The sequence below is a fragment of the Pogonomyrmex barbatus genome, unplaced genomic scaffold (assembly GCF_055798465.1).
Source record: "Pogonomyrmex barbatus isolate J1 unplaced genomic scaffold, ASM5579846v1 scaffold2, whole genome shotgun sequence".
Taxonomy (NCBI): Eukaryota; Metazoa; Arthropoda; class Insecta; order Hymenoptera; family Formicidae; genus Pogonomyrmex; species Pogonomyrmex barbatus.
In genome coordinates, this window is record NW_028297116.1 from 21,516,871 (window position 1) to 21,534,427 (window position 17,557).

At 44.1% G+C, this 17,557-nt stretch overlaps 1 protein-coding gene across 1 annotated transcript in view; it reads left to right on the forward strand.

Annotated features, from left to right (window-relative positions):
- The window catches only part of LOC105430252 (protein Wnt-4), a 41,406-nt gene that overhangs the window by 17,013 nt on the left and 6,836 nt on the right, over positions 1–17,557 (forward strand). The window contains exons 2-4 of the mRNA XM_011643722.2: positions 14,707–14,887; positions 16,501–16,624; positions 16,813–16,970. Coding sequence (XP_011642024.1) covers positions 14,707–14,887; positions 16,501–16,624; positions 16,813–16,970 — 463 coding nt within the window. The remainder of the gene's footprint in view (positions 1–14,706; positions 14,888–16,500; positions 16,625–16,812; positions 16,971–17,557) is intronic.

Below are 17,557 nucleotides of genomic sequence, written 5' to 3' on the forward strand. Positions count from 1 at the left end.
GGCTTCTTCCAGCTTAGCATGCGCTCGCTCGCTCGCTCGCTCGCCCGCCCGTTCGCTCCGCCAAGAGCGGAGCCGGAAGGAGGGAGGAACGATTCCATCTATCGGAGACGCGGAGGGAAGAGACACCGAAATGAAACCCGGAGCGAGAGGACGCGCGGCGAAACAACGGGGGGGGGGGGGCGGCCGCTGAAAGAGAAGAGATAGAACGAAAGTGAACGTCCGGGGATCGATCGATTCGTCTTGCCAGGAAAAGACCCGCGCGATCTCGCCACGTCGTTGCGAGTTTTGCCTACAATCCCATATGGAAAAACCGCTTGCCGATAACATCTTGCCGCGGCAGTCCGCAAAATTGTATCTGTCGGAAGATCGATCGCGGAACCGCCTCGTCTCACGTTCGAATAGGATAAGAACTTGCGGATTCGCTCGAGACGATACGCGGCGTGACGTTAAGAAGATGCAATATTAATAGAAAGAAGATTGTGTAAAACGACGAGACTTTGTTTGACACACACGTACTTTTGATCTAGCTGTCCGATCTGTCTCGGAAAAACTCGCGATCTCACGAATTCTCCATTGTCCTGCTTGCAAATATCACGGGAGTTGTTTACCGCGGCAAAATTTACGGTCCCCGTTACGGAGAGACGCTCTACAATTTCGTCTCGAAAATTTTAACGCGCTATCGCACAATCGAACGGACAAAGTACGTATTATCTCGTTGTTACGTAAAGACTTGCCGCGAGAAAAATTCAGATAGACGCTTTACGACTTTTCTTGGAATCCCGCTCGTCCATTTATCTCCGATATCTTCCGCTGTGTCCCAAACACTTTTAATGGGGACCCATTTATAAAGCTTTTATCATATCTCTCGTATGCAATCTTAATTTCATTTCTCTTGAAATTGTTTCCCGCGCCTTTGAATATTTTCTTCGGGCGGTTAGGCAATCTCCGCGCGTTATCGCGGACGGTCGGTGAACGACCGCGCGGGGAAGGGGTGCGGGAAGGGGTTAAAAAAATATCGTTAGATAATGTAACAACGCGTTTTACAAGCGCGCTTCGTAATACGGGATATCGTCGAATCTTACGAAAATTAATAAGTGAAGGGGGGCCAATTATCCCGCGGTAACCGGTTGCGTGCCACCTTAATTTGGCGGCGCGGCACCCCGTACCAGAGAGAGAGAGAGAGCGCGGTGCACATTAAGGCAACATTAAATCGCGGCTATTTTCGGAAGGTAAGTCCCTCTCTCTTTCCCTCTCTCTTTCCCTCTCCTGTCCCCTTGAGCGTGATGCGCTCCTCTTGGAACGCCGCGACGTTCCGACGCAGAAAGGGGATCGCGCGGAAAGGCATTTGCGACATTTCATGAACACGAAATCAATTTTAATCCTCGTCGAATGGTCGCGCTCCCGTTTATTTATAAACTCTGTAGGAATATCTTCGAGATTGCGTTGGATTTTGTTTTATCTTTTATCGGAGAGGTATCCATGAAGAGGAATTAGAATCCTCCGATCCTCCGTATTTTATGAGAAAATAAAAAACAAATACAATTTCTTATCGCAAGATAATTTCATGGATATTCTTTCCATGTTCCATGCATTAGTTCTCGCTTCTCTCGCCAGAAATTATTTGAATCCGCCGCGTCTTCGCGATCTCGCATTTCTTTCCCTTTTCTTCCTTCCTTCCACGAAACGCACACGGGCGCCAGTCACTCGCGGCCGGCCGATCGCCTCGACCGGAAAATTTAATTAAACTCACGTGTGGTTGTAAATTATCGCGCTATCGACAGGGATGTCAGGTGGGACCCGTCGCACGGTGAGGGCGCGGGGCGAGGGCGTGGGCTCGAGGGGGAGGAGGATGCGAACGGCCGAAGGAAAGGGAGCGGCAGGGATCGCGCCGGTGTGGTATAGTAATACATTTCGTGTTGTGGTCGCTGTTAGCACCGTTAAACTAGTCTTTACTGTTCCGCCTCGGCCTTTGAACGTCGCCGACTACTCGACCGCGGCAGCAGCCGTGAGCAATAAAACGCGTTCACCATAAAATGCCGCGTCTCCACCGGAGCTGCGTGACCTCGGCTGCTGCCTCCCCCTCCTGCCGCCGCACAAAATACGTTGTTCTTGCTGTACGGCCGAGTCACGCTTGGTCTACGGGTTTCGTGCGACACGTTTAGTCGCGCGTGCGAAACCCACTGATAAAATTATGACTCCGTCAACACAGCCCCAGATTTAGGACGGGACTTGCGACCGCCTGAAATCCGAGTTTCGCCTAGCATCGCGTGAGGAATTCCCGCTATCGAGAGCATTCTGTCCGGAACCAATGTTAAATCTTGAATAACGATAAAGATTTTAGAAAGAGCTAAATGGAGAACTAATACGCTCTCAAAAAGACATTATTAAAGGGCGCACGACTCTTTTCTCGTGAATCGTGATAAGTGATTGAAAACTTGTGTCTGAAGTAAGATGTAGAATTAAATTTCAATGATTTCTATTCTTATTTATATAATATTCCCTCTCACGATTCATATTTTTAAATAATCTCTAACTTAAAATAATATATTTAACAAATGTTTATTTTCAATTTATTTCGATTCACATAAAAAGATTCCTTCATGAGATTTATGTCTTAATTTTTAATGGTATCGATAGCGCTTTAACGGTATTTGGATAAAAGTATTTTTTTTTTTTATTCCTCAGATTTACGTTTCTCACGCTAAGAGTTATTCGAAGCTCTCCGTTACAAACCGATCCTTGGACGAGAGCAATCGAGCTATATACGATCGATCGATACGATAAGTCCTTGAGAAGCATATGAAGGGCCGCGATTGTTCAAAGGATATCGATAGTATTTGCGAAGGAATGCTTTACGTCGTTTTGAGTACATCCATATGTCGCGACACAATGTGTTCGAGTTCAGTTATCCCAAGTCTACGATATTTTTCACGTTTGAATCGTTCGTTTTACTTATTTTTATATCTCGTAGCAAAAGGCGCATGCAGCCAAAAATCTCTCTTTTACTAGATGTGAAAAAAATTACATAAGTCGAAATCGATAACCTAAATCTTTATTGTGTGTCGAAAGAATAACTTGTGCTCATAAAGTAGGCCGTTCGGTAGTGCATAAGCGATTATGAATTACGATATAAAAAATATGGACCACACCCGCGCTTTCGCTGTGCGCACGAAATAACACGATGCAAATTCAAACACGATGCGATTTTGCGTGCGCTTTTCTTTGTATAATAAAAATGAGCTCCCCTTATCGCGCTCACGCTAATTGTCGCTGCATAAAATGCCGCAGTGAAAGCGACGATGTTGCAAAAAATTTGCAGGTAAAACGACGCAATGCAATTCGATTCTCGAGGGATAAAACCTCGTCTTCATGGGCGATACATTTTTTCGGACTATGAGCCACCGAAGAGGAACGAACTCGCCTCTGTACAGCGCCTGCAATTCCGCTTTTAAAAAGAAAGGAAAGGAAAAAGGCGCATGCGGTATATACATCCGGCTGTGTTGCATCCGTTTCTCGCATCCTCCCTGTCTCGTCCGAAGCTGACCGTCTAAGATAACGTACGGCGTGCTTCCGAAAAATCCCGTCTTTGAAGTGACGCGGCCAAAGCGCGAGGGTATTCGCGCTCAGAGACCGCGTGACGCTGCCATACGTTTACGCATCTCGAAGCAAGGATTTTTATTTCGAGAACGTATATCTATTGCGCCTTGCGTTTTAGACTCTGCGCACGACGAAGGAAATATTAGGAACGGGAATGAATATTAAATTTTTTTTGGAAATTCGGAATAAAGATTAAACGTAACGCACAATAAAGACACAACTAAGATATAGCTATATCTTATATTTATTTGTGTCCATTGTGCGTTATGTTTAATCTTTATTCCGCATTTTCATTTCCAAAATTTATTCCCATTTCTAATATTTCCTGCCTAGAGCCTCAGGTAAAATACAAGCAATGACAACGCATGTGACGATCAGAATGTGAGATTATCGCGTTTATGCGTTTTCAATCATAAATTTAAATGGAAATTTGATGAAAGAGATCATCTTTTGTCGCAAATTTTTATATTTATTATAATTTTGTCTCCAACGAAACTTCTGCCAAGTCTGTGCGCGTGATAACTCGAATTATGCTATTTTCTTCTTTTCTCTTTTTTTAAAAATTGCGAATGGAGTACTCTGGATGCTCTGATTATTAAGTTATTACATTAAAAAGATTTTTCTTTTCCATTATTGGAATTAAATACGGTATAACGACATCTTGTTTCATTCTCTCTTTCTCTTTCTCGCTCGCTTGTTCGCGAAACGGAACAAGAAATTACAATGCCTCGATCTCTCGACTCTGCGGGTCCAGATTGGCCAGATTCTCGGGTCATGGAGCACGCGAGACAATGGCTTAATAAGCGGAAAATCCATACGTAAGGGAAGAACGAGGGTGGATGAAGGGAGGAGGCTGGTTTAGAGGGTAAACACCGGGGTAATTGGGAGAAAGCATAAAGAATTTTCTACTAAATTGAGCCGCTTCCGTTGAAATGGAATTTCTCCCGGTGGCTCCTACCTCCCCGACGCGACGACGTAGCCGCAATGAAAGTTTTCCAATAAGAAACGAAAGAGCTAATCAGACTTTCTCATGTTGTACCAGCTCGGGAGGGATTCAATGGACCGTGTATCTGTGTTTACGTCTCGGCCGAAAGTCTCTCCTTCTCTCTCTCTTCTTCTCTCACTGCCGTCTTCCGTTTGTTCCGCACCCACACTTTTCTTCTCTCTGTTTTTTTAGTTCCGGATTTCCTGGTTCGATCTCTGCTGCGCACTTCTTTTTACTATCCTCATTTTATTAATGTATTCCTGTCAGCCGGAAAGCAGGCTGGAAAAATATTTCAATCGTTTGTTTGCAACGCGAAGGGGGACCCGTAGAAAACGTTATTTTTTTCACTCGAAAAGTGCAAATTACGTAATCGTTCAAAGTTTATTCACTTACTGTAAACGTCACAAGATACGAAAATATAAACAGAAAGAAAATAAATAAAAAGGACATTGAAATGCAGAAAATCGAAACTGTGCCGTACGACAAGCCAGAAAAGATCTTTGTTTATCGAAGAAAGATCGATTTCGAATTTGTCGTTGGGATTCGTATCTAGGACATCTTCCAAATGGCATACATCGCTCTTTCATACGATATTTGATCTAACGATGCGTGTTCATCACACGCCTTACGGCAAGATCTCGCGATGCTCCTCTGTACGTGCGATTTCGCCCGCTATTCGTAGGACCATTCAATCTCGAAGTCCTCACCTCGGCCTCAGAACCCCTTTGAACCTCGAGTCGTCGCACGTGTACGTGATTTACGATATTATATTATTCCACTTTACGTTTACATTTTATTCGAGTAATACGACGGGGATTTATCGAGCGCGGCTGTACTCGCAAAAGTTATCCTCACGGTCGTCCCGCGATTATTCTCAGCGTATTTGTGTGTGTTTTCGCTTTGATCCCACTCCGGCGGACGGACGAAAAACTGGCACGTCGAAAGTACGACCTGACCCGCGGTTTCGTGCTTGCGTGGAGATTATCCGCGAGCATCTTTCGGCAATTCGAACAATTCCGAGTTCGAGTGATATAGAATATTCATGAGTGGATCTTCCTCTGTCGCTGAAGCTCCCGTCATTCGGACCTTCGTGCAAAAAGCCAGACTTTATCGGGGTTTGCGAAAGAAACTCTGTTTACTAGCAGTTTTTTTTTTTATTTGTTTGTCATTATTTGTCGATACGCGATATTTTTTTAAGTCAAGTGGCTAAAGTGATCCCCTAAAGTATGTCTTGTCCCTTAAGTCTTGTGTCTACGATGTTGGAAATTAGTCCGAGATTTCGGATGGAAAGAGAATCATTGATCAATCGCGTTGGTTAATTGGTCGAATTTATTCAAATACACAATTGATCAATTCTCTCTTTGTCCGAAATCTCGGGTCGATTTTTAGCAGCTCGAAGAGACCCGGAGTTATTACGATTTCCCACGCGAAAAGGCTTCGATAAGTGAGCTCGGACTCGACGTATCGAACACGCGCGGCCTGTGTAAGTCCCATAAGACAATAATGGGTCCCGGTACCGACGAAATGGTTTCGAAGATTTGAGGACGACGCGCGATGAGAGACCGCGTACCATAAAGCGCGCCGCCACAGGCGAGCCCAGCCTGCGAGATAATTGTCTTCTTAGCGAAGGCATACACGCGCATATACCGCGAGCAAAGAGAGAGAGAAAGAGAGAGAGAGAGAGAGAGAGAGAGAGAAAGAGAGAGAGAGACGTGAGGTATGAATGGTGGTCTCACATACGGCGACTCACGCGGGACAAAATAAATACTGTGTCGGCCGCTGTATACGTTGTGTCTCACGTCGGGGCCGTGTATACACGGCGGATCGAGAGTGCCAAAGCCATCCACTCGATCTTTCACTTCTCGACAGAGCGATCTCGATAAAAATATATTTCGTTTGCAAAAAGAGGAAAAGAATTATATTCCGCTCGCGGAAAAGCGCGTATAACAGCTCCTCCTTCGAGGAACGTCTAAATGATTGTACATTATTTATATGATTTGTGATTTATATGATTTGTGATTTATCACATCTTTCATCACACGCATAAGATGTGTATAATCTCATGAGTTTAATGATTTTAGCTCGATTCAATTTTGGTTAATTCAATTTTCTTAATCGTGATCGTCGGAGCGCGAATAATATCCGAAATGAAGAATTGGAAATGAAGAATCCGCTTGGAATCAAAAGTTACAATTACAAAAATGATGTAATGATGTAGATTCGAGAAGCTTTCGTTATTTTAAATCAATTTCGATAGTTTCAATCATCGATACATCATTCGGAATGAAACATTTTTCCAATAATTGATCCTTTCGTCGTGCATCAATATCGAAATATCCAGCCCTGTCATTTGTTTTCCATCTTCATTTCACTCGACTTTTCTCTTTTTCTCCTCTTCCTTCATCTCTTACTTCTCATCTCTCGCTCCCCGTCTTTCCCCGCGGACGAGTGGGCGGCGAGCGGCAATTAGCGTACTCGCGTGATCAAAGCGGTAGGACGCGCGCGACAAGAATTAACGACCACCAACAAGACGACGACGACGACGACTCTTTTCTCGCGCACGCGATGAATCGCGGCGCCCTCGATGCCTCTCGACACCTACACGGCCGATGATTCGCGCGTGGACGCGCGAATACCGGAGGTTACATACCGCCGTTCGTGATCGCTCCTCTGACGCAACCCGAGATCGACGTGCCGACGTCGTCGCGCGTATCAAAAATAGCCGGCGAGTACGCGCGAGATGAGCGGTGAAATCGCACGTACGGGCGGAAGTGCCCTCGTCGTTCGCAATTACGAAAACACGAAATTAAGAGAAACCCGAGAAAAGACACTTTCGAAGATGACCGGCTGGTCGGAAAAAATTCCTGTACAAAAAACACTTATTCTTATATCAAGAGTATTCTCATATATGTAAGCAAAAATACATTACAATCTTCTTGGAAAAATTTTAACATTGATGCAAGTGTAGATATATCTCATATATTTTAGTAAGTATCGAGAGTAATATTTTTTAAGAGATTATAATATTCTTGCTTATATGAGAATATTTTTCTTAAGTTACGACTAATTTTTTTTCTGTGTACGTACGTTATATATATATATATATATATATATATATATATATATAATAAGAGATGCATAGTAGATTGAGATTGACTGGTAAAATCATCTAGCAGATTACCGTAAATTGTGAAAAATATTATCATTAAAAACTCATCAAACATTACAAACCAGACAGTATAGAAATAGATAATTTATGAAAATCGAAAACATACGGAAAGAACAATTTTATTGAAGTATTTAAAAAATTAGACAGATACATTTCTGAAAATTTGTTGAAAATAATTTTGTTGATCAAAAGACAATTATAAAAGATATTCAAATTGGTCGGTAGAATATAAAAAATTTTTGGAGTATCATTATGTTCAAGCATTTTATATAATTATTTTGATCGCACAAACAAAATTATTTTCAAATTTTTATCCAGCAAAATGTTTAAATATTATTTTTTCTATCTAAAGAATTGTTACTTACAAATGTATGGAGGCATGAGATAAGGATGATACAGTCGGCGTGTAAAAAGCAAGAAAATAGAAAATAGATCGCAATCGAATTGATTGCACGAGTTTATGTCAAATTGATACTTATGATAGATACTTATAGAGGCGTACTCGACTATTTTCGGACACGGTTAGAGAGAGGTACGTAGAGATGGGTTATTTATGGAGGATTGCCAACATTTTCTTCTTCTTTGCTTTGAAATGAAGGCTTCTATGTAAAGCGCTTTACGAGAATGCTTTGATTTATTTTCAGTCGCCTGCAGCGTCTATCATACGGACGCTGCAGATCAAGCGTGCGTGGCGCCTCATCACATGTGACGGTACTCTGGTTTCCCAAGCGTTAATTACTCGCTTACAGCGCTCGTTACAGCGTTTTCCTCGCGTCAACGTTCCTCTTCCTTTTGCGAAACAACGCGTCGCACGTTTTCGCAAAGTCGTACGTCTTCCCGAAAAGAAAGACTTATGACTGAAATCAGAAGAGAGGGAGAGGGAGAGGGGAGAGAGAGAGAGAGAGAGAGAGAGAGAGAGAGAGAGAGAGAGAGAGAGAGAGAGAGAGAGAGAGAGAGAGAGCGTCTCCCAGGGCCCATAATTAAAAGGAAAGACGCAAAATTATTTTTCACTTTTAAATTGTGGCGTGTCAGGCGAGTTGAACGTCCACAAAAGCGACGTTACGCTTCGATCGTTTCTCGAATCGACCGATCGTTGAAAATGTTGGCTCTGCGGTCGCGATTCTTTTCACCGACAAATCCGAATGATTCCGCCATTCACCGGCTCAATTGATCATATAATCGCGTGTCACGTAACATATCCCATTAAGTTTCGACAATAGTTGGATGTACGCGGGTACATCTCCCACTTCCTTTCCGCCCTCCCCTCCCATCTCGCCTGAGCATCCTGAAATGCAAATCGCATGGTGCGGCGCAATATGCTAATGCAACCATCGTGGTATCCGACAACATTTGTCTAACCGAGCGTTAAGATCCTGCCAGGGCACTCGCCGGCTCCTTGTTTCACGCGTGAACGACCCTTAACCCGGCGCAACGAAAGCCTGAACCAACATGGGGGAGGGCTGTTTTCGCACTACGGCTATGACGGTATCCGTATTGAGTCGGAGAACGTAAGCCAGATTGATGTACCGCGTGCAAGAGAGATTTATCGAAACGATATTTATCGGTGATGACGTCTGACGGATTTTTCAATAAATAATGTAGCGAACGGTGATGCAAAACTTGTTTTATTTTCGGAATCCAGGTGCCAGGCGCGCGCTTCTTCTTCTCCCATATTTTCTATATTTTCTGAAAATTAATTCTCAAATGTCTTAAAAGTGATTTTATATTATTTTATAGTAAAATAGAGAAATTTAAAAATATTTTTTTTTATTTTTCGATATATTTTATTTGCGTGGTGTCTCCAAGTGATTGGAGACATCGATTTATATCGCTCGGATATATCTCGGGGATTAATCCCGAAAGCTTAAAAAAAACTACAATAAAGCAGGTATGAAAAAATATGTGACTCATATTTTAAGCTTTTCTACATGTCCGAGGCTCATCAAGAACAGGGACCGTTGCCAACGTTTCCTTGTCACGAACTTCGAAGCAGTTTGCCTGGCGGAAGCAATCTCTTACTGACACACTGCACGCTCGCACATTTGTTTACGCGAATCAAGACGCGAAAGGAGGGCGGATAAATAACGAGCACTTTTGCGAAATGAATGTTCTCGTGTTGCTGTGTATTTCGTGATTGATTAAGAACGATTAGTGTCAGCTAATAGCGAAAATTTTCACTTCTATCGCGAACAGTCACGGTGCCAATTACGACGAACTCGCGGCACATTTGTGTTAATTACATTTTATCATTGACAAAATTAATTGCTATATTTTTATCTAACCGAGCGATAAAAAAGAAATAAATAAAAGTTGTATTCGAATTATCGAATACAAAACTCAATTTGTAACGAAAACGTTAGGGACTGTGGTCTCAAACGCACAGTCGCTACATTTGTTAACCACCCTAATTACTGTCCCCCCCTAGTACGCCCGGGGGTGCCGTAGGCCTGTCTCCTTCCGTCGACCCCCGTCCCAATCAGCTATGACGTACTTTCCCAACGATCCGCGGAGGTCAAGTCAATCCGTTGACGCGATCGAAAAATTACTGCGGGCAAATATCCTCGGGCGAATATATACGTATGCCGCGCCGTGCCGCGCCGCGCCATTTCCCCTCGCCGGTCGCCGTTACGCAACGAAGGGTGAGATCGAGGAGTAAACGTGCGTGCGGGGGTGCAACGAGAGAGACTCTCCTTTCGGTAATCGATACTAATTAGAATGAGGCGAAGTTTCGGACCGTGTGCCGACGTTCGCTTCAACGATACACCCGTTCACCACCTCTTCCCTACCCCCCCCTCCCCTCACCCTCCCGTCCCTCTTCCGGGAGGGGGTTAATATCGACGAGACGTACCTACGACGCATTGTAGGCTTTCGTAGAATTTATCCGGCCATTATATCGGCGGCTGTGAGTGTTCCCGACATAAATGGGCCCTATCACTGTCACACAGACAAAGCGCAGCCCCGACGTGGTTATGACGGCAACGCGATACCCGCTTTCGGGGTAATAATATAATAATCGCAGTTGTTTTGCCGTCGTCGTTGAACCCCGCGGGATCGTCTCTCCTCCTCGTCTCGTTCTTGTCTCTAAGCTCTCTTTCCGCCCCGGGCATGAATAGGAGACGGGAGAAAACCGCACGACGGTTCTCCTCCGCGGCAGGATACATCGGGCGAGCCTGAATATGGATTTCATTCTTTCATATCGGCGCTTTGTGCAATTATTTTGCTCTCCCCCCCTTCCCCTTTCCTATCCCCGTTGCCCTTTTATCGCTCCTTTTATCGTCCTTCTTTGTACGAGCGTTTTTCCTCTCCTCGCCAATATGAGCTTTATTTCTCTCTATTTGGAATAATTTTTTTATATATATTTTGATGCAAATATCAAAATCAAAACAATCATCTTTCGCTTGAGAGAGCGATGATAAAAAAAAACCGTTCGATGAGAGTTTTATTTACTTTTTTTTTTTAAGGTATGTACAATACTCTCAATACTCTGCAGTGATACATGGACTTTCAATCAAAAGAATCTGTGAAAGTTTTCAAATATTTTGACGATTTGAATGATAGAATTTTTGAAAAATTTAACGATAAAATTTTAAAAAATTTAAAAATAAAACGATTTATAGCATAAACTGAACACAAAAATACCATACTGTTATTAAATCTATTAGAATTTTCGAGGATATTCGATGCATTGAAAAAGGTCTTCGATGTTTCGGTCAATATGAGCCAATTCTTGCGGGGACAAAAGATTACAAGTGGAAAGCGATGGTCTCCCCATCGTTTTTTTCCCCGGCTGTTACGTCCTTGACCGCTTTAACCGATCAGCCGATATCGATTGCGCCTACCGCAAAACTGTACCGATTGCTCGAACAATCAACCGCTTCCGCCAACGACGATGTCGGTTATCGTCGCTCGTTTAGATTGTCTCGGAATGGCATCTCCGGAAACTGAAGAGAATAGCGCAATCAAAACGAGATAAAATCGAAGACACATCCTCCGAAGCGTCTGAATTGAAGGAGCAAAGAGTTAAAGCCGATGGTTATCAGAGTATCAACGTATTCGGTCTTCAATTTAAAAGGGCATCAAAGTGGCTTGATTTATTAGCCGCTTATTACATTTATCTAACCCTGCAACATATTTTCGTCTCGAGATATTTTCATTTACCTTTCAATACCCCCTCGCCCTATTTAAGACAGAGACCAATCGACAAGAGGGAGCCTATCAGATATCTTCGATGTCTCCTTTCGCAAAATATAGCGCTCGCTTTATCCTGACGAATCGCAATATCGGACGACTGTTTCGATCGGTAGGTGCTCTAGTCGGGAAAATCTCTCTCGACTGTTTGACGAGAAGCTCATCCTCATCGTAAACACGATTTCTCGCGATGCGGCCGCGGGAGACGCCCCGCGAGAGGCGTCCCGCTGTTGCTTCTGGTTGCCTCGTCGTCGAGATCGAACGCGTCTGTTAGGAATGTTTCGATCTCACCTCGCATAAGCGGCAGTAATCCCTACGACAAGGAGCACCCGGCGACATTTCACGAGTACACAAGATAACACATCGAAACGACGGGGAAGATGGGGAGGGGGGAAGGGGGAGGGGAGTGGACTCGCGACCCGGTTGAGTATCCGTAAAACGCGCTCTCGGAAGGGCCGTAAACCGTACCCAAACAAACTTGAAATAGCTGGCCGACTCCGACGAGCTGCGCCTTGACGAGTCTTGCTGACTGCTGATGCCGGCACCGTCTGTATTCTCGGCCGCAAATAAATAATAAACATTACACGCACGGTCGCCAGCCCCTGCGAGAGCTGCACCCTGGGCGTATCATCGGCTCTTTTACGACTGACGGATGCTTCGGAAAACGGCCGGCGGATGAGAATGAAAGTAACCGGTTGCTGAATAAAGTGATTACAACCGTGTTCCGTGATATTTTTCTGGAAGGCTTATTCCTGTCACGATACTCCGCTATAATCTGCTTTGCAAGGATTATACTAGTTCTTCATCCAAAATTAATAAGTAATCTAATTTAATAAGAAAAAAATATATTTTATTCTAATATTATTATTATTATATAATAAAAAAATTTAATAATATAGCAACTTTATAGTCAATCTCGCGAAACTCATGAAATGGGTGAAGTTATGCTTTTTATCGCGCTCCAAAGGGTTAAAACGGATACGTGTTATGTGAGATTATATATTATGATTATATTCCCAGTTATTGCGAGTATCGATGATGTTAATTATCATTTCAAATAGCGAATGGGCTTTAGCCATTTTTTCAACGACCCTCGCTCCCATCGATATACCATGACCACCGTCTCCTTCCCGCTGATGCCCTAAGGGCAGCTGGGAGCGCTTCCGAGCCCTAAAGCCACACCCTCGATTCTCATTAAGATTTACCGTGTAAACGAGCGTTGCATGTGTCTGAACGGTGCTACTAATCGAACCCCTCGAGTCGAAAGAATTGAAAACAATGCGAAGCCGTCGCGTTTGAGGCTTTTAAGAGAACGAGATCGCCGGCCGTTTAAGAGTATCGAGGCACGAAATCGAGGCAGACAATTTACATTTAACGAAATTACTACAATTATCGGTAAATTAATCTTATGGTCACACGTGGAGAAAAAAATTCACGCTAAGAAACAAAAAACTCGACAATTTTGATAACTCCATTTACGGGAATATCGCAGAAATGTGTTCAAGCGAAAAACTTTGAAATTAATTATAATAAATATAATAAATGTAATTTCATTGCATCTCGTTAAAATTTAATTTGCAAAAAATAATATAATTTTTTAGTCGCTTATAATCCGGAAATTGCAATGATGTTTTTGTAAAAAAAAATATATATTTATCAAAAAAAAAAATAAAAAACTTTGCGATTTCAATGATATAAAATCGAATGAATAGATTATTATCATCTTATTATAGCTTATATCATCTTATTATCATCTTGGTCGAATCAGTAAAGAATTTTCAATTAAATATGAATACCAGTGGGAATTAGAAAACGCAGATTCAGTGTAATTCTGGTTCTGCGATTAATTAGCGAGGACGACCGATGGGAATTTAAGGAGTAAACGGGAGTAAGATCGTTGATTTTAGAGTTTAGACCGAGGAGCCTAACTCACTTGCTTGGCTTTCCTCCTGACTTCGTCCACGACGAGGCTATGGCTTCTCTCATCTTCCCCGTATCCTGTATTTCCCCCGCTCCCTCCCCCGTCCGCATTTCACCCTTCGTGTCTGTCTCTCTCTCTCTCTCTCTCTCTCTCTCTCTCTCTCTCTCTCTCTCTCTCTCTCTCTCTCTCTCTCTCTCTCTTTCTCTCTCTTTCTCTCTCGGGCCCATCGTCCTCTCCCCCTCTATAATTTTCACCCGAATACCTGCTCTAATTATAGGTGTTTCGTCACGGCGGAGACCGTGCCTATCCTCTCGTGGTGTCGGTAGCTCGCGCACAGCTCCTGCCGCTACATATCGTTGCGAGGTATTTCATCGTAAGATGATCCACAGCCGCGTCGGCCACCGCGTTATCTCTCGGCATTCTCTGTGCCGACTCTGGATCCGACGGTGGGCCTCAGAGTTGGTATCAGAGTTGGTAATTAAGACGCCCGCTCGCGCGAGGATGCCTGCGCTCGTTAGAGATGACTCTCAGCGGAAATCGAGCGCAATTGAGTGGATTTTTCCTCTCCCCTTAATCGATAATTAGCTAAACGATAAATCGATAACATATTCCTCTTCGGTCCTGGATGAGATATCATTGCCTCGTAAATCAAAGGAAGAGACGAACGAAGGAAAGGGTAGAAATGGGGAGGGGGGGGGGGGGGTATTCGACGCGCCGTTCACTCGCGACGACCCGTTATTTAGCGGCGCGCCTAACCCGCGCGCAATGAGCCGAGGAAATTAAATTAATCACTCGATATACAACCGTCATTACGTTATTACAAGGCGCGTGTTCTGGTATTTATAGGTACCTGGGGCTGGAGCCGAGGCTGACATCCGGCCCGATCCAAGGGAGCGGTGTCGACTCGCAGACGCAGATCGCCGGCGCGGGTGTGATCGGCCCGGCGAGCGCCGAAAAGAATTGTAAGAACGCGCACCTGACCGCCAAGCAGCAGGCAATATGCTCCCGCTCGCCACCCGTCCTGCAGGTATTTACCTCGTAAGCGGCCCGAAGGGTCCCGGCAGCAGCCTCTCTTTTTCCCTCCTTCTCTCTCTTTCTCTCTCTCTCTTCCTCTCTTCCTCTCGGATTAATGCCCGGGGAAGCACGCGGCTAATTCGATTCGCGGGACCTACGACCGCGTGCCGAACCTCGGCCTTCGCCTCGGCCCGACCGAAATTTCTCGTCGACTCGCTTCTGAGAAAGCTCACGATGGCTCGCGTAATAAATGGATTAATGTGTCGTGATTAGTAGTTTCGGGCATTATCAGAGAAATCACGGAGGAATTATAGGGTTCGTGCGCGCGTCCGCGTAGCGATAATCTCCTCCCCGACAATTCCTGAAATCTGAGTTTAATCTCCCGGGAATTTACGGAGTCGCCACCAGAGATCCGAATTCTCCCGTCTCGATGTTCTACTTGTTGCGATTTTCGCGAGACTTTATACATATATAACACACACACACACACACACACACACACACACACACACACACACACACACACACACACACACACACAATCTAGATGAATTTAGCAACGAATTTTGGTATACTACTTTCTTTGTGTAATTAACGGATGTTCTCTCTGTAAATCTGATTGTAAACCCTCAATCGGGATAGAGAAAGCTCTCGCGGCGGGACGCACATTGTGCGGGATCCAAAGATTTGCCGCTGCGTTCGCGACGATACAATAGGTAGGTACGAACTTTCTAAGCGGAACAAATTTGTTTCGCCGATCGGCATCGCGTGATTTAATCTCGACGTTGCCCATGACAAAACGGGCCGGACGTCGTGCGGTTCACGCCATCCCGAAATCGCGTTTACCTTTCCTTAATGCACAAAACGTGTCAGGGGGGGGGGGAGCGGAGGAGGAGGACCGGTCGTCTAGGAATCTATCGAGGTACCTAGGTAAACCTGGGGAACCTCCGGGCACGATATCTCTTTGAATATCGCCGACAGCGGCAGTGCCGCTTTTCCGAGTGTAAGTCACCGACAAAAGGGGGCCCCGAGCATGAATATTCATATGTCAATCCGGGTATCGAAGTTTAATTTTTTAACGAGCGACCAAACCCATTAAGACACGGAAAGCTAAACGCTTTCCAATGATCTACGGAATGTTTGACATCCACGATTACTCGCCACATTCGAGCTGGCCGCGATTTACGGTTTATTAAAGCGCGCTACACGTTTTCGCTTAAGCTGACGATTTTTCTTATCGCGACTAGATATTAGACGATAATTCCCGGTAGTAGAACGCTTTTAAATGGTGACTCACACTCGTAAAATAAGGAGAGAAAGCTGATCGGTAAATTGTGAGTAAAGAATAGAAAGTTAAGTGGACATTGATATATTAACGCAATAAATTTGCAAATTTCTCACAGTAACGAATCTCGTCCTTAAGAATCTCTCAAAAACTTGGACGTCGGCCGCCGACAAGACCTTTTATCGCGCGTCAATTTTTACACGCGCGCGTCACAAATCAACCTCCCGAATCGGAGAACGTTAAAAAGTGGGGAGTGTTTGTTTGATCGGCTCGCTCGAGGGTATCCAAGAGCGGCGTTTCTTTTTTGATTCTCTTAGCTTTCACCGTCTTAACGCTTGCAGGCAGTCAGAGCGGGCGCTAGGCTCGCCATAGAGGAGTGTCAGCACCAGTTTAGATCAGCGAGATGGAACTGTTCCGTCAGCCCGGAAAATCCCGAGAACGTATTTGGCGGCGTCATGCTAGTCAGTAAGTATTCACGGTTCGATGCCTGACGTGCCGGATGTGTCGCTTTTCTCTCTCTCTCTCTCTCTCTCTCTCTCTTTCTCTTTCTCTTTCTCTCGGCGTGAGTTTATGTTCGCGCCCTGCACTTGTGGTCATCAAGTACTACGAGTGAGACTCGACTTGGGAAAAAAAAATCTCGCGCCGTTTTGCAGATAGCCGAGAGGCCGCGTTTATATACGCCATATCAGCAGCCGGGGTCGTTTACAGTGTCACGAGGGCCTGCTCCAGAGGCGAGCTCACCGATTGCTCCTGCGACAATCGCGTGAGAGCGCGGCGTCCGAACAACTGGCAGTGGGGTGGGTGCAGCGAGGTGAGTATGAAAATTCCTTCACTTAGGGAATAATATCCGCGTAATTTCCACTACAATCTACCTCGCCACGTATAAATATTATAATCGGGAAAAATAGTTCGGTTGATCAGAGTTCTGTTTCAAAATAAGCGAATCAGAAATTCTAATTGAAATTACAAATTTCTGTTTAAATTGATCAGAAATCTCGTTAAACTGATAATTTTATTTTTTATGAATTTTATTTTTTATGAAAATCACGGAAGAATGGTTTTACCTAAAAATTTGGCAAAATACAGATTTGAAAATAATTTTTTTTGGGACATCCAATTATGTAAAACCATTTAAATATGATGACAAATCATTTAAACATGATGACTGCAAAAATCTTTAATATTCTAGCAATCAACTGGAGACTCTACATAATTATTTTGATGGCCCAACAAAATCATTTTCAAATTTATATTCGGCCAAAGGATTTGATTATTGTTTTTCAACTTTGGTTGGTGGTGCCGAATTTTGTCATTAGATCCTAAGAAATACCGATCGATTTTATTTCGTCGCTATCTCAAGGGAGTATCGAGTTGCGCGATAACATTGTCGGCTTGATC